Here is a 21,018-nt window from a genome sequence, read left to right as displayed (position 1 = left end):
ACAGACATCCGGTGGGTTGTGAAGGGAGGGTTAGCACTGTTCTAAGAGCTGAGTTACTGGGCGGGCATTGACCATATAAGCTGAGTTAAGTTATCAGGTATTGACAGAAACTATGTCCTTGCTTCTCAGCAGTTTCTGTCTTTTCTGCTGGCTGAATTTTAACTCCTTCCTGTTACTAGGGAATCCATTTTACATGATTTGGATGCTAAAAGAACCCTCGCTTATTATCTTAATAGAACTCAGGAATTTTACAAATCCAGTAAATTGTTTATTTCATGTGTGGACACTCTTCAGAATCAGGCAGTATCATCTCCAACCATTTCCAGATGGATTGAACAATGTATTCAGAAAAGTTATATATAGCAGCACTCTCCTCCCCTCTAGGTATTAGATTGCATGGCCATAGCGTGTTTTAGATGTGTCTGATCAGGAATCATGTAAAAGCTGCCACTTGGAACTCCACATATTTTCACAAAACATTACATGTCAGATCTGACAGTTCAAACTGATGCACAGTTTATTAGAGCTGTACATCAGTCTTTTTTAACCCTCCTCCTGGTTGGAGTGTTACTTGCCAAACTATCCCATAAGCGGGAATATGCAGGAGACTCTTGAAAGAAATGGAGGGTACTAACTTGTAACCAGAGTTCTTAGAAATGAATGCTGCATAGTCACACTCCCCACCAATCTTCCCCTCTTCCTCAGAGGTCTAATGAACGCTTTCTCTGATGAACTATTGGAAAGAACTGAGGCAGAGAAGGGCATCACATTCCTCTCTATAACTTTGCCCCCAGGATGTTTGGGAGCAGAAAAGTAGGAGCGGGGACATAAATGCTGTAACAGGCACTGCTTGGAGGAGGTTCCACGCTCTAGGCTCCAGCTGCTGGCACAACCCGTGAGTGTGAATATGCAGAGTCCAGTTACAAGTAACAGCTTTCCTTTTTCTTGTCAGAGCAGAGCTTCTCTCCCATCCCCTCAACTTTTCAACCCCACAAGTCCCACTTTTTTCTCATGCTCCCTCCACTACTTCCACCTAGCGCACCCATGCTAACCCATCCAGGCCTCCCCCTACAACAACCTCACTCCCACGGTGCATTCCTAGTCTTCAAAAATCAGCTTTAGATCTCTGAAGATTAATTTGTACCAGTGGTGCTAGTGATAATCCAGGGTACATGAAAACATAAATACCTGTTGATACTGACCCACTTATTTTTTTTTAAATCTGGGAAATTCCTACACAGTTTTAACTTTGGGGTAAAGACTACATAATCTATCAGTGCAAGTCACAAAAACCAAGGAATTAAGAGTTAAGTCATTCTAGACTCCAATTCAGATTCAGCCACCTCTCTTCCACTGCCCATAGACCAAGTGCATCTGGAGTTCCAGCTGTGAACTTGCTATGCCAGTGTGCACACATACAGATTTTGTTTAATGACTCCATCATTTCTGGACAATCATAAGCTGGTATTTCACGTAAGAATTCTTGCCTCGCAGGAGAAAATCATAGAATCACAGAAATTTACAACTGGAAGAGACCTTGAGAGGTCATCTACTCCATCTCCCCTCGCTGAGGCAGGATGTTTGTCTAACATATAAAAACTATGACACTAACTAATGTGTGTTTTAACAGTCCTGTTCATGCAGGCTTTCCTAAACATGATAGATAAACAAGTCTCTTGGACACCATTCGCAACCTAACACCATCTCTCTCTCGCTTATGCACACAATACAAAACGAGGTATAGAACTATGTACAGTATGACTTAGAAAGACACGGCAGTGCTGCATTAATGATCCAAACATATAGAAATGTAACTAGTAAACATGGGGAGAGTTAAGACTGCCTGTTCCTTTGTGGTCATTACCCCAGTGATTTCATATGATCTGATAATGGGAGAAGAGATTTGAGCTGTGGGATGGCAGATAAGAGAGAAAGTGTCTACAAGACAAAAATTCCCCCCCAAAAAATTCAACTTTGAAGAGAAATCAGTCCTGGAAAACTTCAGCCCAATAGCTAAAAATTGTGCCAACTTCTGAGTGAATGAAAACAGGGCCATAATGGAAACAGTGCTTGTGTTACCAGAGGCTAGTTGTGTTGGGGAGCTGACCCACAGCAGGCTTCAAACAAGGTTTCCTCATGCTAAGGATCGGTAGTAGCAAAACCTCACAATCCTGGGTACCCCGAGTAGTGTTGCACTACTACATTATTATAGTGGTACAGTATTGTATTGTAGTGGTACATCATGATATCATTTTAAGGGACAACTTTTCTAAGTCCTGTAAAATCAATATGCTCAGTTGGATTTCTTTGAAATTTGGTGTGTCTCACAAAGGTGCAGAGTAGATAATATTTATGGCCCCCATTTGAGGTCATTTGATTGTGGGGTTCTACAGATATAAGCCCTGGAAAAAATAGCCACAATCAGGAACACTATTCCACTGTAACACAGTTGTCCTTTGCTCCAGGTATTGCATGTGAGTTGTGTTATAAGAGAAGGGAAGGAAGGGCAATATAAACATTTGTATACCAGGAGTGAAGACTTCAGGAAGCTGTGGTTCCTGCTTGTGCTGTGGAGGCCATGGCACAGTAGTCGGGGAGGGGCTGGGTAGGAAGGGGAACACATTGCCTGGGTCAAGTGCATGGCTGGAGAAGAGTGCAGAAGCATGGCTGATAGGGCCAGAGAGGTGGGGGGGCCAGGCTGGCTCAGTATGCTAATTGTGAGACATGATCTGTACAGCTGTCTAAATGACTGCTAACTCCTAACAACTATATGTCTAGGAAATTCAATGCCAAAAACCCCAGTGTTAACACAGAGTTAAGGTTGCTTGGTGGTGTGTCATCCCCTTGCAAATCATAGAATCATAGAATATCAGGGTTGGAAGGGACCCCAGAAGGTCATCTAGTCCAACCCCCTGCTCAAAGCAGGACCAAGTCCCAGTTAAATCATCCTAGCCAGGGCTTTGTCAAGCATGACCTTAAAAACCTCTAAGGAAGGAGATTCTACCACCTCCCTAGGTAACGCATTCCAGTGTTTCACCACCCTCTTAGTGAAAAAGTTTTTCCTAATATCCAATCTAAACCTCCCCCATTGCAACTTGAGACCATTACTCCTCGTTCTGTCATCTGCTACCATTGAGAACAGTCTAGAGCCATCCTCTTTGAAACCCCCTTTCAGGTAGTTGAAAGCAGCTATCAAATCCCCCCTCATTCTTCTCTTCTGCAGACTAAACAATCCCAGCTCCCTCAGCCTCTCCTCGTAAGTCATGTGCTCTAGACCCCTAATCATTTTTGTTGCCCTTCGCTGTACTCTTTCCAATTTATCCACATCCTTCTTGTAGTGTGGGGCCCAAAACTGGACACAGTACTCCAGATGAGGCCTCACCAGTGTCGAATAGAGGGGAACGATCACATCCCTCGATCTGCTCGCTATGCCCCTACTTATACATCCCAAAATGCCATTGGCCTTCTTGGCAACAAGGGCACACTGCTGACTCATATCCAGCTTCTCGTCCACTGTCACCCCTAGGTCCTTTTCCGCAGAACTGCTGCCGAGCCATTCGGTCCCTAGTCTGTAGCGGTGCATTGGATTCTTCCATCCTAAGTGCAGGACCCTGCACTTATCCTTATTGAACCTCATTAGATTTCTTTTGGCCCAATCTTCCAATTTGTCTAGGTCCTTCTGTATCCTATCCCTCCCCTCCAGCGTATCTACCACTCCTCCCAGTTTAGTATCATCCGCAAATTTGCTGAGAGTGCAATCCACACCATCCTCCAGATCATTTATGAAGATATTGAACAAAACGGGCCCCAGGACCAACCCCTGGGGCACTCCACTTGACACCGGCTGCCAACTAGACATGGAGCCATTGATCACTACCCGTTGAGCCCGACAATCTAGCCAGCTTTCTACCCACCTTATAGTGCATTCATCCAGCCCATACTTCCTTAACTTGCTGACAAGAATGCTGTGGGAGACCGTGTCAAAAGCTTTGCTAAAGTCAAGAAACAATACATCCACTGCTTTCCCTTCATCCACAGAACCAGTAATCTCATCATAAAAGGCGATTAGATTAGTCAGGCATGACCTTCCCTTGGTGAATCCATGCTGACTGTTCCTGATCACTTTCCTCTCCTCTAAGGAGATCATTGAGTTGAGCAAAATTCAAACTTCGGAAAACCGGGAAATGCAGAGTTCATAGATTCTAAGGCCAGAAGGGACCCTTATGATTATCTAGTCTGATCTCAGTTAAGGTTGCCCGTGCTCAGCTCAGCATTCTTCAAGGGGACTGCTTACCACCACATACCATTAACTCTGCATGAACATAGTTGTTTGCCATTGATAAATTATTTTTGCTTTAGCAAAGTGTCTTGGGATGAAATCATAGAATATTAGGGTTGGAAGAGACCTTAGGAGGTCATCTGGTCCAATCCCCTGCTCAAAGCAGAACCGACACCAACTAAATCATCCCAGCCAAGGCTTTGTCCAGCCGGACCTTAAAAACCTCTAAGGATGGAGATTCCACCACCTCCCTAGGTAACCCATTCCAGTGCTTCACCACCCTCCTACTGAAATAGTGTTTCCTAATATCCAACCTAGACCTCCCCCACTACAATTTGACACCTTTGCTTCTTGTTCTGTCATCTGCTACCACTGAGAACAGCCTAGCTTCATCCTCTTTGGAACCCCCCTTCAGGTAGTTGAAGGCTGCTATCAAATCCCCCCTCACTCTTCTGTTCTGCAGACTAAATAACCCCAGTTCCCTCAGCCTCTCCTCGTAAGTCATGTGCCCCAGCCCCCTAATCATTTTCGTTGCCCTCCAGTGGACCCTTTCCAGTTTGTCCACATCCCTTCTGTAGTGTGGGGCCAAAAACTGGACGCAAAATGTGTTGGGTAAACATAAAATATTAGAGTGGTGCAATTGGGTAGAGTGTACTGTAACATCAGAATAATTGTTTTATTCGCACATTTCCCAGGAAACTGGTTTAATGGTAATTGGGTCAGATTCTGCTAGTATATAGTAGTTTAATTGTGACCAGATGTTAAAGATTGCAGACAAGGCTCCATTAGAAGTCCTGTATATGCTGGCTCTAACTTTAAGTAAGAAAATTGACTTGACCTGAAGAGTGGTAGTTTATTCTGAAGGCAAAGGATAATTTTTTTACCAAAGTAGGAAGAAAATTGTCACTTGTGTCTAGTGTGGGTCACAACTGTGAGAGCCAATATTAGGTCAGACTGTCAAAACTTGGCAGACACTTCCAAACAGGTGGTATATTCTATATTTAGATTTAACCAAACCAGCAATATATGCTTGCTCCTGGGTCAGGCCTGATCTTCACTACAGGGAGATCGACGCTGCTGCAATTGATGCAACAGGGGCCAATTTAGTGGGTCTAGTGAAGACCCGCTAAATCGACTGCAGTGTTCTCTGGTCAACTCCTGTACTGCAACTCCCCGAGAAGAGTAAGGTAAGTCAATGGGAGAGTGTCTCTCATCGACGCAGCACAGTGAAGACACTGGGATAAGTCAGCCTAAGCTCCATCAATTACAGCTACGTTATTCACATAGCTGGAGAAGCATAACTTAGGTCGACTCACCCCGTTAGTGAAGACAAGCCCTCCCTTTATTAGCTCATCATAAAGCACTGACAGTCCACTTCGCTCTCAAGCCTCCATCCAGACAAACTAAACTACTGTGATGAAAGATTATTAAAACCAATAATCACCACACATCAAGTTCTGGCTCCAAAGAGCTAGTCACTTACCACCAGGTCAAGACAATGCTGCCAGCCAGTTACTTCAGTAAATTAACTAAAGTTTTATTAGCTAAGAAAAAAATGAGTTATTTTAGAGGTTTAAGTCAGGTAAAATACATTACAGAGGGATTAGTTTGTCAATCCAAAATTCTAGCAGGGATGTTATATCTGCTAGTTTTCTATAAGTCTGTGGTCTACCCAATAACATTGGGGACCTCAGTCCTTTGTTCAAAATTTCCTTTGTCAGAGTTCAGCAGTCCAGAGATTTGGTAGGAAAGAGGGGGTCAGGAGCCCTTGTTCTCACCTTTTATATCTTGACCCCTCTTCTGGAAAAATCCTGGCTGTGTCATGGAGTCAGATGGCTCCAGTGTTTATGTGCTGGATCAGACAGCTCCACTGGGCCAACAGTTCTTCATATGAATTGCAAATTTTGCTTGCATTTTCTGTGTGGTATATGCTGCTTAAGGTGTCTTTAGAAATGACATGTAGAAACTTTTGTTTATAGCTCATTTGTTATTTCTGAAGGGCTAACCTGTGGGCGTTTCCTAGACTCACATGTTTGAGTTACAAACACATAGCCAGAATTTCATAACTACATATACAGTGTTGATACACACATAATAATGAGATACCAACACACAGCAAATTATAACTTTTCCAGTGATATCTCAGAAAGCATACTTTGTTTAGGAATTATCACAATTTTGTAAAAGTGGTGACCATATTAGTATTATAGAGAGTCACCTTCCCCTTTATGCCGTATCACAATGTTCTTTTGAATTGCTGGTCATTTAAAAAAAAACAAAACAGTACCAATTTGAAATGTTACCTAAAATTTTGTATTTCATTACGCCCATCTAGATTAGAAATGAGTTATTAAAGGGACACAATCAACTTGAAAGCTAGTGAATTAAAAAATTAATTTCAGGTTTTGCAGTTGCCCGAGAGTATCCCCGTTATTTTTTGTGGTTTTACAATCACATTTTTTTCCTATTTAAAAAAAAAAAAAAAAGTCCACACATGTAGGAGAGACCTCCCACAAATGAGAAGCTGACCATCTAACTAGTCATGAAGGGGAAACAATGAAAACTGTTATAAACAAAATGCCATCAAGTCCTCAAAGTAAAACTGGGAGAAATTTTTTCTTGTCTTAATTATAGGAATCTTAGATGTTTCTTGTAACAGTAGTAGTTTTCTCTACCTAAAGGCAGGATAGTTAACCTCCTGCAGGTAAATTCACAAGTCTTCACAGACCTGAAGTTGTTTTTTTTTTACTTAAGAGCAACTAGAGGGGTTTTCTGCCTATTTGCCTGGAGCCAAAGGTGTTAGGGGTTTTTTTTGGATTTTTTCTGTAGGCTGACAATCACTATCAGAGAATATAGGTATCCTATTACAGAACAGGAAAATTTTACAAGCCAAGTTTTGTTTGTTTTATTTCTAACCCTCGGGTGTAAAGTTAATAAAAACCAGAGAGGTAAAGATGCCAGAAACCAAGACACTACACAAATTGGAGTTAGCCAGAATGGAGGCAGCAAAAGAGGCAAAACAACACCAAGAGGCTGCTCACAGGGGAGAAATGGAGGCCAAGGACAAAGAAATGGAGGCAAGGGCCAAAGAACTGGAGGAGAAGGAAAAAAGAGAGGAAGCATGTGGAGGAGGAGAAGGAAAAAGAGAGGAAGCATGCAGTGGAGATGGAGAAGGCAAAGGCTCAGCAGAATATACCAACAAACCCTATCAATCCTTCCCCAGGTACCACTTCCCATCCCAGAAAGTTCCCCACCTACAAGGCAGGCGATGATACCGAGGCCTTCTTAGAAAACTTTGAAAGGGCCTGCTTTGGGTACAGCATCTCTACAGACCAATAAATGGTAGAGCTGAGGCTGCAGCTAAGTGGACCCTTCACTGAGTTGGCGGCTGAAATGCCTAAGGAACGCATGAACCAGTATGAACTGTTTAAAACCAAGGTGAGAGTCAGAATGGGGCTAACCCCCGAGCATTCCCGTCGGCGGTTCAGAGCCCTAAAGTGGAAACCAGACATGTCATTTACCTGACATGCCTACCACATTGTGAAACATTGGGATGCCTGGATATCAGGAGCAAGTGTTAAATCTCCAGCAGATTTGCCCTTCCTAATGCAAATGGAACAGTTCTTAGAGGGTGTTCCTGAAGAAATAGAAAGATACACCCTAAATGGGAAGCCCAAAACTGTAATCGAGGCAGGGGAGATTGGAGCCAAATGAGTGGAGATGGCAGAAAAGAAAAAACTGGTCGCAGTTGGAGCGGATACCAGAAGGGACAACTTCAGACCACCCCCTACTACCGGGGGCCACTCAAGTCCCCACCTACCCCCCAAGGAACCCTCCAGCCACCTTATAGTCCCGCCACACCATTCTCCAGCAACCCACTTCGCCCCAGTGACCCATCAGATGGGCGATGTTTTAAATGTAACAAGCCGGGACATGTGAAGGCCAACTGTCCCAAGAACCCCAACAGATTACAGTTCATTGCACCGGAATCACACCAGAGGTCCTCAGGCCCAGATACCTCCCAGATACCCTTGGAGCGGAGGGAAACTTTGAGTGTGGGCAGGAAGAAGGTCACCGCGTGGAGGGAAACTGGAGCACAGGTGTCGGCTATCCATGCTTCCTTAGTGGACCTCAATTTAATCAACCCAGAGATCCAAGTGACGATTCAAGTCCAACTCTTTCAATTTGCCTACAGCCAAGTTGCCCGTCCAGTACAAGGGCTGGTCAGGAACGTGGACTTTTGCAGTCTATTATGATTATCCCATCCCCATGCTGTTGGGGGAAGACTTGGCCAATCATGTGAAGTCAGCCAAGAGGGTGGAAATGGTCACCCGCAACCAGACTAAACCAGCCATCACGCCTAGCGCTGTTCTGGAAACTTCTGCCAGGACCCGGTCAGAGGTGATGGACCCGGACCCCAGGCCAATGTGTGCAACAGTAGTAGTGGATCCAGTCCCAGAGACCCAGACAGAGCCAGTCCCAGAACCGGAACCAGCGGAACAACCAGCACTAGACCCATTGCCAGCACTGAATCCAATACTTGCAACCCCAACCCCAGAGGGCCCCACCTAACCTGAATCGGCAGCAGCCGATAACCCTGCACAAGAGGCTCAGCCGGAGCCTGAACCCCAACATAGTGCACCAGCGGAGAGCGGTTCACAGTCAACGGAAACAGTCCCATCTCCTACATCACTTCCAGAGGGACCAAGCATAGGTCCACAATCCAATGAGGAACTGATGTCTCCAGCATCAAGGGAACAGTTCCAGGCTGAACAGGAAGTAGGTGAAAGCCTCCAGAGAGCTTGGACGGTGGCACGGAGCAACCCACCACCTCTCAACTCTTCTAATCAATCCAGGTTTGTTGTAGAAAGAGGACTTTTATACAAGGAAACTCTTTCTGGTGGACACCAGGAAGACTGGCATCCTCAGAGACAGTTGGTAGTTCCAACTAAGTACCGGGTCAAGCTCTTGAGCTTAGCCCACGATCATCCTAGTGGCCATGCTGGGGTGAACAGGACCAAAGACCGGTTGGGGAGGTCATTCCACTGGGAGGGAATGGGCAAGGATGTTTCCACCTTGTGAGGTATGCCAAAAAGTGGGAAAACCCCAAGACCAGGTCAAAGTCCCTCTCCAGCCACTCCCCATCATTGAAGTTCCATTTCAGCGAGTAGCTGTGGATATTCTGGGTCCTTTTCCGAAAAAGACACCCAGAGGAAAGCAGTACATACTGACTTTCATGGATTTTGCCACCCGATGGCTGGAAGCAGTAGCTCTAAGCAACACCAGGGCTAAAAGTGTGTGCCAGGCACTAGCAGACATTTTTGCCAGGATAGGTTGGCCCTCTGACATCCTCACAGATGCAGGAACTAATTTCCTGGCAGGAACTATGGAAAGCCTTTGGGAAGCTCATGGGGTAAATCACTTGGTTGCCACTCCTTACCACCATCAAACAAATGGCATGGTGGAGAAGTTTAATGGAACTTTGGGGGCCATGATACGTAAATTCGTAAATTAGCACTCCAATGATTGGGACCTAGTGTTGCAGCAGTTGCTCTTTGCCTACAGAGCTGTACCACATCCCAGTTTAGGGTTTTCACCATTTGAACTTGTATGTGGCCGTGAGATTATGGGGCCATTACAGTTGGTGAAGCAGCAATAGGAGGGTTTTACACCTTTTCCAGGAACTAACATTCTGGACTTTGTAACCAACCTACAAAACACCCTCCGAATCTCTCTAGCCCTTGCTAAAGAAAACCTACAGGATGTTCAAAAAGAGCAAAAAACTTGGTATGATAAACATGCCAGAGAGCTTTCCTTCAAAGTAGGAGACCAGGTTATGGTCTTAAAGGCGCTCCAGACTCATAAAATGCCATTCACGGTCCAGGGCGCCTGGGAGCTGTTAATTACCTCATAGCATTCCCAACCTCCAACCGAAAGCCTACGGTATACCATATTGATTCTCTAAAGCCCTTTTATTCCAGAGAATTAAAAGTTTGTCAGTTTACAGCCCAGGGAGGAGATGATGCTGAGTGGCCTGAAGGTGTCTACTGTGAAGGGAAAAGTGCTGGTGGCGTGGAAGAGGTGAACCTCTCTATGACCCTCGGGCGTATGCAGCGACAGCAGATCCAGGAGCTGTGCACTAGCTACGCACCGATGTTCTCAGCCACCCCAGGACTGACTGAACGGGCATACCACTCCATTGACACAGGTAATGCTCACCCAATTAAAGTCCAACCTTACCGGTTGTCTCCTCAGGCTAAAACTGCTATAGAACGGGAGATCCAGGATATGTTACAGATGGGTGTAATCCGCCCTTCTGGCAGTGCATGGGCATCTCCAGTGGTTCTAGTTCCCAAACCAGATGGGGAGGGATGTTTTTGCGTGGAATACCGTAAGCTAAATGCTGTAACTCGCCCGGACAACTATCCAATGCCATGCACAGATGAACTATTAGAGAAACTGGTACAGGCCCAGTTCATCTCTACCTTGGACTTAACCAAGCGGTACTGGCAGGTAGCACTAGATGAATCCGCCAAGGAAAGGTCAGCCTTCACCACACGTCGGGCTGTATGAATTTAATGTACTTCCTTTCGGGCTGCGGAATGCACCCGCCACCTTCCAAAGACTTGTAGATGGTCTCCTAGCGGGATTAGGAGAATATGCAGTCGCCTACCTTGATGATATGGCCATATTTTCGGATTCCTGGGCAGAACATCTGGAACATCTACAAAAAGTCTTTGAGCGCATAAGGGAGGCAGGACTAACTATTAAGGCTAAGAAGTGTCAAATAGGCCTAAACAGAGTGACTTACCTTGGACACCAGGTGGGTCAAGGAACTATCAACCCCCTGCAGGCCAAAGTGGATGCTATCCAAAAGTGGCCTGTCCCAAAGTCAAAGAAACAGGTTCAATCCTTCTTAGGGTTGGCCGGTTATTACAGACAATTTGTACTGCAATACAGCCAAATTGCCACCCCACTGACAGATCAAACCAAAAAGAAACAGCCAAATGCTGTTCAGTGGACCGAAGCGTGTCAGAAGGCCTTTAACCAGCTTAAAGCGACACTCATGTCTGACCCTCTACTAAGGGCCCCTGACTTTGACAAACCGTTCCTAGTAACCACAGATGCGTTCGAGCGTGGCGTGCGAGCAGTTTTACTGCAGGAAGGACCGTATCAAGAATTCCACCCTGTAGTGTTTCTCAGCAAAAAACTGTCTGAGAGGGAAAGCAACTGGTCAGTCAGTGAAAAAGAATGTTACACCATTGTCTATGCTCTGGAAGAGCTACGCCCATATGTTTGGGGATGGCGTTTCCACCTGCAAACCGACCATGCTGCGCTACAGTGGCTTCATACCGCCACGGGAAATAACAAAAAACTTATTCGGTGGATTTTAGCTCTCCAAGATTTTGATTTTGACATCCAACACATCTCAGGAGCTTCTAACAAAGTGGCTGATGCACTCTCCCATGAAAGTTTCCCAGAATCAACTGGTTAAAATCATCCTTAAGATGTGGAAAATATTGTTAGTCTTTATATACTTGATAGTATATTTAGCGGTGCATGTGTCTTATTAACTCTGTTTTTTCCTAGAGCTCCAGGAAGAAATCCCAGCCAGCGTTTCACCCTATCTATGATTTGGGGGCCCTGTCATAAAAATAAAGGGAATTAAAATCATTAAATTTTATGTCATTAAAATCCCTCCTGGCCAGAGGAAAAACCCTTGCACCTGTAAAGGGTTAAGAAGCTAGGACAACCTCGCTGGCACCTGACCACAGTGACCAATGAGGAGACAAGATACTTTCAAAGCTGGAGTGGGGGAGAAACAAAGGGTCTGGGTCTGTCTGTGTGATGCGTTTGCTGGGGACAGAACAGGAATGGAGTCTTAGAATTTAGTAAGTAATCTAGCTAGATATGCGTTAAATTATGATTTCTTTAAATGGCTGAGAAAATAAGCTGTGCTGAATAGAATGGATATTCCTGTTTTTGTGTCTTTTTGTAACTTAAGGTTTTGCCTATAGGGATTCTCTCTGTTTTGAATCTAATTACCCTGTAAGGTATTTACCATCCTGATTTTACAGAGGTGATTCTTTTTACTGTCTCTTCTATTAAAATTCTTCTTTTAAGAAAACTGAATGCTTTTTCATTGTTCTTAAGATCCAAGGGTTTGGGTCTGTGGTCACCTATGCAAATTGGTGAGGTTTTTTACCAAACCTTCCGTAGGAAGGGGGGTGCAAGGTTTTGGTGAGGATTTTTATCAAGCCTTCCCCAGGCAGGGGGGTGCAAGGTTTTGATGAGGATTTTGGGGGGAAAGACGTTTCCAAACAACTCTTTCCCAGTAACCAGTTAAATGTGTGGTGATGGCAGCAAAAGTCCAAGGGCAAAGGGTAAAATAGTTTGTACCTTGGGGAAGTTTTAACCTAAGCTGGTAAAAGTAAGCTTAGGAGGTTTTCATGCAGGTCCCCACATCTGTACCCTAGAGTTCAGAGTGGGGAAGGAACTTTGACATAGATAATCACACTTCTATGTGAAAGATTTTTTTAATTTGATGTCCTTTTAATATGTAAACTTCCTGTGTTATGAATAATCTTTGTAGTGGTTCCATAGTTAAGATTGAAAGCAGAGTTACACTTGCACACTCTTAACTTTACAAAAAGTATTTTCACATAACATTGTTTAATTATTTTCAAAGTACCCAGGAATTTTTCTGGTAAGTTTGGAGGTAATTGATTAAACCCTGCCAGCTTAAGTTTCTGAGGGTACATCTACAGTGCAAAAGGAAAAAAAAATGTAGTAGCAAGTTACAGAGCCCAGGACTACAGACTTGGGCTTGCCTTACAGCACTAAAAATAGCACTGTGGATGTTTCTGCCTGGGCTGGAGCTCAGTCTCTGAAACTCAGCGATGGGGGTCGGTGTTAGAGCCTGGGCTCCAGTCTGAGTGGAAACATCTCTATAGATCTGGGCTCTAAGACTTGCTGCCACTGGGAGTTTTTTGCAGTGTAGATGTACCCTGAGAGAATGATCAACCTGAGAGCTGGGACAGAGGAAAATGAACTTTTCAAAAATGTTAGTTGTCATTTAACCAAACTGTATATATTAACTCTTTTTAATCTTTCTAATAGAGCACTGCTGTCAATATTTTCCCATCAATAGGGATAAATCTTTTAGTTCACTGGAATGAGAAGTCAGTTTCTTTTGATACTTCGAATATTTTCAGGAGAAATGTCTGGAATTCTCTTCACTGTCATTCTGAGCTTCTGTATCAGAATGGTTAACATGCTAAAAGAAAAATTCCCTTGCCTCTTTTGAAAAGTAGTCATTACAGAATTCAGTTTCAGCCAGTGCATTTGTTTTTATATGTAATCTGACTGGTTTTAAATTATTCTAGATTTCAATATTTATTTGAAGTAAACAATAGGAAGTTTTAATGACTGATCACAATAATTGTTTCTGGGCAATCATGAGCCAGAATTTACTTTATGTAACAATATACGTACCTTGCAGGAGGAAATCATAGATGTCTAAGGTGGGAAATAGACCTCAAGACCTTATCTATTCCTTCTCACTCCCTGCACTGAGCGGTACCAAGTATATCTAGGCCATCCCTGACAGGTATTTGTTTAACCTGTTCTTAAAAACCTACAATGATGGGGATTCCACAGCCTCCCTTGGTAAACTATTTCAGTGCTTATTATCCATGTCTTTCTTAAAGTGTGGTCCCAAAAACTGGACTAATGCCAGTTACAGCAGAACAGTTACCTCCCATGTCTTACGTATGATGGTCCTATTGTTACGTTTCAGAATTATGTGTCTTTTTCTCAGTTGCAGCACAGTGTTGACTTATTTTCAATTTGCGATCTACAACGATCCTTTTCAGCACTACTACTGCTTTTTTCCTATTTTGTATTTGTGCATTTGATTTTTTTCCTTCCTAAGTATAGTACCTTATTGTCTTTATTGAATTTTATCTTAGTAATGTCAGATCAATTAACCAATTTGTCAAGATCATTTTGAATTCTAATCCTGTCCTCCAAAGTGTTTGCAACTCCTCCAACCTAGGCGTTATCCGCAAATTTTATAAGTGTTCTCTCCATTCCATTATTGAAGTCAGTGATAATAATATTTAATAATACCAGACACAGGACAGATCCCTGCAGATCTCCATCATATACATTCTTCCAGTTTGACAGCAAACATTGCAAAATGAAGACTAAGAGGAAATGGGGTATAGGTGAGGCATAACCAATGTCTGAAAAACACTGACAGCCACAAATGAAAGAGGCTGTGAAAAAGCAATGGTGGTATAAATTATTAAATGTTTTCATTACAGAATAGCGGCATGGATCGAATTTTCTCCGGTATTCAACCAACTGGGAAGCTCCACCTTGGCAACTACTTTGGAGCCATCCAGAACTGGGTGAGGCTTCAGGAAGAGTACAACTCCGTGTTATACAGCATTGTAGATCTGCACGCTCTTACAATATCACGGGAGCCAGCAGTCTTGCGTCAAAGCATCTTGGATACTACTGCCACTCTCCTCGCCTGTGGTATCAATGCAGAGAAGTGCCTCCTTTTTCAGCAGTCACAGGTCAGTGTCCCAGTTATTTAAAACTTGATTCTCAGACATGGCCATCTGGTGTTCCCCATGCACTTTGCTGAGTACACATAGCACTGTGCAAGTCTTTTATTCTTTTGTACTGACTGTTCTAGAAATTCTTAGTAGTGTTAGTGAAAGCAGGAGCTTGGAATCTAACTCTCTGCAAAAGTCAAAGACTTGTTCACAAAGTCCATCCTGGGATACATATATTTCCCAAACAGCCTAGGACTTTGTGGATCTTAAGTCAAACCTATTAGAAAACAGTGAGTCTTATTAGAAACAAGTCTCCTGTAAAACTAACAAAAGCTTAGCTGCATAAATTCAGTTTGTGTAATTTACATAAACAAAATTCACTCTGATCTTTTGGTGTCAGTATTTGTCAGCCAAATACTTTTTTTGCCAAATTTGCCAGTTTCTCAGCTTCTTTTGCAGACAATCAACATGGCAAGTCTCATACAGGTCCAACCCTAGATATCTGTCTCTCCTGTCTTCTCTGAGATCAGGTGTTTCCCTTTCTCCCATATGTGTGTCCATTTTTTTCACCTTTCCCACCTTCTAGAGCTCCCCCTTTTCGGAGACTTTCATTGCCCACTTGACCTGATGAGTTGTAAAGGAAATATTTGTTCCCGCTCCAAAGTTCTATCTGGCCCACCTCCTGGGGGACTATTTAACTATCCTTGTTAAATTATTTCTATTTATTCTGTTGTGTGCTCGGAAGCTTCAGAATACAGCTTTGTTCATCTGTCTGGTCCTGTTAATTTTTTATGATTGCATCTATCCTGGGAAAATTTGCATCCATAATTCACCCTGGATACAGCTCCACCCTTGCTAGCAAGAGTGGAAGCTTGTAGTATAGAAGGGCAGAGTCCACTCTTGCAACCACCAGTGGAGCTACAGAGGTGCTGAATAGAGGGTCTGAATTTTATCAGTTGTAGACAAGTCCTAGTTTTCATTATCTTTCTCCTTTAACTTGGTTCTTATCCATGGTTTGTCTGGAGTTTCCTGTGCATCTGTCAAACAGAAGTGCTGCAGAAGACAAACCTTAGAGGACTTCTTAATTTCCTGCCCTTTTGAGTGAGATTCTTAAGTAGGATAGATTTCATATAGCCTTCCTTCGCTAGTACTACTATGACTACTAAAGCCTGCTCTACAATCGAAAATTCCACTGGCTTAACTAAACCGATTTTAAATCCGTCTAGTTAACCCAGTGAAGACTTTTATTGTAGATGCACTTAAACCAGTTCAACTTTTGACTAAACCTGTTTATTTCTATTTGAGAAATTATCTCATGGTTTAAACTTACTGAACCCTTGCTTAAGTGCAGTGGGGCTGGCACCAAGTTCACTAGATTGATTTAAATTGGTGATGAAACTTTTCTAATATAGATATGGATAAACTGTGATCCTTTTGATCCTAAACATGCTAGCCCACCTGTTTATAATATCTGGCGTCCCTCATAAAGGTATGTATGCAGATAACCACCTCCCTAGAGAGACTATTGTCTATCTATTAAATGTCTATTGTGTGTTAGTCATTCTCTTGTTCAGAGATTCTCAACCTTTTTCATTCTGAGCGCCCCCCCCGCCACCTCCCCGCCTCCCCAACAAGCTATAAAAACTCCATGGCCTACCTGTGCCACAATAACTTGTTTTCTGCATGTAAAAGCCAGGGCCAGTGTTAGGGGGTAGCAAGCAGGGCAATTGCCTGGAGCCCTATGCCACAGGGGTTCCTGCGAAGCTACATTGCTCAGGCTTCAGCTTCAGCCCTGGGTGGCAGGGCTCATGGCCTCAGGCTTCAGACCCATGCAGTGGGGCTGGCCCTGCTTGGCAGACCCCCTGAAACCTGCTTGCAGCCCTCCAGGACTGTGGTTGAGAACCACTGCTCTAGTTATTCTCTTTTGGTAAACCAGTTCAGAGGTTCCTTTTTTTCCTTTCTGGTGTGATTATTTTTTATTAGTTAACTTTTCAACCTGCATTTACAGCATACCATCCTCTGGAAATTTGTCTACACACATTTTTTAACTTCCGTTAATTGACTGTTAACTAGCTCAAGTTAGCTAACACATTTGTACATGCTAGTCTGGACAAGTCCACAGGCAGTTTTGTGGAATGTCATTAGCATGTACGTACATGTTTGCCAATGAACTCGCGTTTAAAATTTCCTCCAGTGTAGACCTATCCTGGGTGAATGACTGTTATCAAAAATTAGTTCGGGATGCTAAATAGCTTCAGATGTTTTCTGTCCCTGACCATGGGTGTTGATCAAGAGATATGTCATTGTCTTTTTTTGAGGCAGGTTTTATGTTTTGCCCATGATTCCTTTTTACCAGTATTTCTCCTTTATAGGAAATTTGAATTATTGACAGGCCAGAAACCAGTCTGTCACGAGCCTTCATTTCGCCCAAGTGATTGTATGCATCATAGCTGAACTCTTTTGGGAAGCCAGTGTAGCCGCTGATGAAATCGAATTCATAGTTCTGTGTTAAACCCCAGTGTCCCTAGTGAGTGATTCCAACTCCTGTGTTGCTGCGGTTTTATAACTTATAATGCAAACAAGATTTCTTAATTGTAACTGTGTTCGTAGTCACTGTATTCGTTCTTCGTGTACTCCTAGGGTGTCCCAACTTAGGAGAATTGCTAAGGGTAATTTTCACCCTGTTGATTTTAAAAGTGTAGCAACACAAGAACCAGACTCGCTCACTGGGGACACAGTGGTTTAACACAGAACTATGAATTCAACTATCAATTCAATTTATTGACAAGTATTTTTGAGTGATGAATGTGTGTTAGGTATATAAGCAAGGTAAGGCTGTAATGCAAGGCCTACCGGCTAAGACCTGTAAGATTTCAACTTAGCCATAGGAGGCCTTCAGCCAAAGGAGGCTTGAGATAAGTAGGTGACCCAGGAATAACCCTATGCCAGTAAAGCTACACCAGTTTACATTCCTTTTTCTCAATTTTTAGGTGAAAACTTGAAGCCGGTTCAGTGTTCTCTTGATCTCAAATGTAAAGCAACTAGGATTATGTTTGCAAAAAGTTCCCCTTCACATTTTTATTGTATGAATTTTTGACTTGAATCTCTGCGATTTGGAAGCAGGTGTAAAAATGTTACCTACAGAGCTATAAATGTGAAATTTAAACCAATACATATTTTTATCGTATTTCTCCTTTATAATAAAGATGACTTCATAATGTTATAAGGGTTGTTTGTATTATTTGCATTAAAAATGAATATTGTGTCCTGTCTTCTAACTTTTTATTAGAAGACTTGGGCGGCAACTTGAGGATTGGGTTGATGACATCACAGAAGTCTGAAAGCTGAGCTAATGTGGTTCAGTCTGCCTTGAATTAAGCCTTAGAATGCAATGGAAACATTCTCTTGACTTCAGCTGAGTGTCTGAATAAGGCTCCTAGTCACTAGCTGATGGTGGAAGGCTTTATGCATCTTGCACAACATAAGCAATGCAGAAGTTGATTCTTTCAAAGTCCCTTGAGAAGGTAATTTCCGAGTGCAGTCTGTGAGACACTGAATATTCTGAGCTCCCTTTGCCATCCTTAGGGGTTTAGGATGCTCAGTACCTTGCAGGATCAGACCCTTAGTATTTAGTGTTGTCTTAGTAACTATAGAGATTATACACTACAAACTATCCATTATATTTCATTTATCATTAAGCCAAATTATAAATGATCATAGAATCATAGAATATCAGGATTGGAAGGGACCTCAGGAGATCATCTAGTCCAACCCCCTGCTTAACGCAGGATCAATCCCCAGTTAAATCATCCAACAGATTTTTGCCCCATACCCCTAAATGGCCCCCTCAAGGAGTGAACTCACAATCCTGGGTTTAGCAGGCCAATGTCCAACACCCCCCCCCCCCCCGCGCTCATCCATTTTGGGGTATCAAATTCAAGAAAATTCTAATTGTTATTGCAGAGCCATGGTACAGAGTCAGCATCTTAATAGGAACCTCTGGATTTCAAGAACATTTGACCTTAACAAGGAAGCATTCTCAAACATAAAGTTACTGCCAGCGGTGACTCTTCACATTATGCAGTGGGTAGACTGGCCTAAATTAAATTGATTCTGGTACCTTTGACCTGTGTTATTAATATGCTTCAATTATCCATTGATGGAAAAAACGTTCAAAGTTACCACTGTTTTCTAGGGCTTGTCTGTGTTATTGATCTCAGTAATTTCTAACTGAAGTAGAGGGACAGAACAGCTGAAGCACAAACAATTCGCTGTATCTGGATGTGCTGATTCACATTCTGAATCATTACAGTTTTGCCCATGGCCACGCTTCCGATGTTCAAAACATTTTCAATTGCAGTGCTCCTTGAAAAGTACCTAGTCCATAGTTGCCAGCACAGCTCTCAGAAGCAGTGTATTCTGGGAGATTTTAAAATGCCATCGGAACACTGATGGACAGTAAGAGAGAGAGTATTTGAGTTGTTTGTGCTATCCAGATTGGCACTTAAATGTTTAAACTGAAACAATATTTAGACTTGCTGAAAACAAATGGCATTTGGCAGTCATGTAAACCTAGTGTCATACCGTTGTGTATGTTTCGAGATGTAATACAAAAAAGTGTGTCACAAAAAAGACAAGGAGAATTCATAGTACTGACAAGATCATCATTACACCCTGTTCTGTACCTCTGCAGATTCCAGTGTTCTCAATCTGATAACTTTCATTACTAAATTCACTCAGCAAGGAAGAAATAAAATTCAAGAATGGATAAAATTAATAAATATGTCAGTGCAGTAGCACTGAACGGATTCATTTATAAAGAAATTAAGGCCAATATGTTGCTTAATTTGAGGAAATTAAAGGCTACAAATTTAGGCTTCATTTGTGCACATAAACACACACATGCAGTCCATTTGCACATGAAAATCCAGGGTAGGTTTGGTGAAAACAGGTTTTGTGCATGGAGATTCTGTCATTTGCATGTGCAAGTGATAGTGTGTCAGTTACATGGGTACAAATGGAGGATGGGTTGAGACACTTAAATATTAGGCTTTATGCATGTGCTCAAATAAATTTGTTAGTCTCTAAGGTGCCACAACTACTCCTTTTCTTTTTGCTAATACCAATATAGGTATTGCTATATGAAAATAAAATTTATGTAGGTTGACTAAGTAGTGACTTAAAAGGAGACATAATGATAGTCTACAAGTATTTGAAATTTATAATTATCTAGGATCCCAAATAATTATTTAGGGTGGTGCAAGGGGGTTCGGTATAACTAGCTGTGATAGACTGAAATTAAGCAAAGGAAATTTTTAAGATGACTATCTAGAAAAACTTCTTAGTGTAAAATCTGTTAGACACTAGAATGGAGACTGAAGGAAAGAAGTAAAGTCCCACCATTATTTACAAACCAAGTACTATTAATTACAGCCTGGCCAGGTTAAAGGATTTAATAGGAAAACAACAGGTCTCAGAGGAGTAATAAAAATTCCTGTAAAACAAAAGTGCTTGTTTCAGAATTTACACAAGTTAATAAGTCTTGACATGGAGTCTAGATGTAAATTAATGGCTGGATGACGTCTCTCAATTACAATTAATCATTTTCTAAGATACGGGATAGCATGGTGTTGTCCTTGGTATGTGCTTTTAGTGTCAGTATGTGATGTGCTGTTTACCCTAAAACCAAATCATCTCAAAATATACTTTCAGTAACATTCTTCTCCTCTTATGCTAAAAGATATGTAATGGAGTAATGATGCATACCACATACGATGGAAGTGCCATAAGAAAGATTAAATTAAATATAATTGTGGAAAATGGATTTTTTGTCATTGATAACTTTGTTAGGGCTTCCAGTGAGAGATATATGTGAAATGAAAGACAACTGTCCCCTCTTTCTTCATTAGAATAAAAGTGGAAGAAGACTATCACCAGGAATTGGGAGGTAAGAGGCTGTCCGTCACTTTGCTCTTTGTAGGACTAGTTTCTCCCTTGGTTTGTAAGGATGGAGCCTGCTTTCACTGTGCCTTGTTGTGATGGGCATTCTTGGTGACTAGAGCTATAGATGCTTCCACCTTGGGGCATTCCTACTTTCACTGTGATTTTTGAATATCCAGACCATTAATGGGACAAAAATTTCTGCCCTCCTCATAAAGGTGAGAAGCTGTC

The 21,018-nt window shown here is 42.5% G+C and overlaps 1 protein-coding gene across 3 annotated transcripts in view; it reads left to right on the top strand.

Annotated features, from left to right (window-relative positions):
* Positions 1–21,018, top strand: part of WARS2 (tryptophanyl tRNA synthetase 2, mitochondrial) — an 83,733-nt gene that overhangs the window by 28,430 nt on the left and 34,285 nt on the right. For 2 of the 3 annotated variants that reach the window (XM_038371924.2, XM_043513013.1), the window contains one exon: positions 14,608–14,865. In XM_038371924.2, the coding sequence (XP_038227852.1) occupies positions 14,608–14,865 (258 nt within the window). Of the gene's footprint in view, positions 1–12,111; positions 12,172–14,607; positions 14,866–21,018 lie in introns of those variants that run through there. The other variant, XM_038371930.1, reaches the window with a different exon arrangement.

The sequence above is a fragment of the Dermochelys coriacea genome, chromosome 1 (assembly GCF_009764565.3).
Source record: "Dermochelys coriacea isolate rDerCor1 chromosome 1, rDerCor1.pri.v4, whole genome shotgun sequence".
Taxonomy (NCBI): domain Eukaryota; kingdom Metazoa; phylum Chordata; order Testudines; family Dermochelyidae; genus Dermochelys; species Dermochelys coriacea.
Note: the sequence above shows the minus strand (reverse complement) of the source record. Positions and strands in the feature narration are given on the sequence as shown.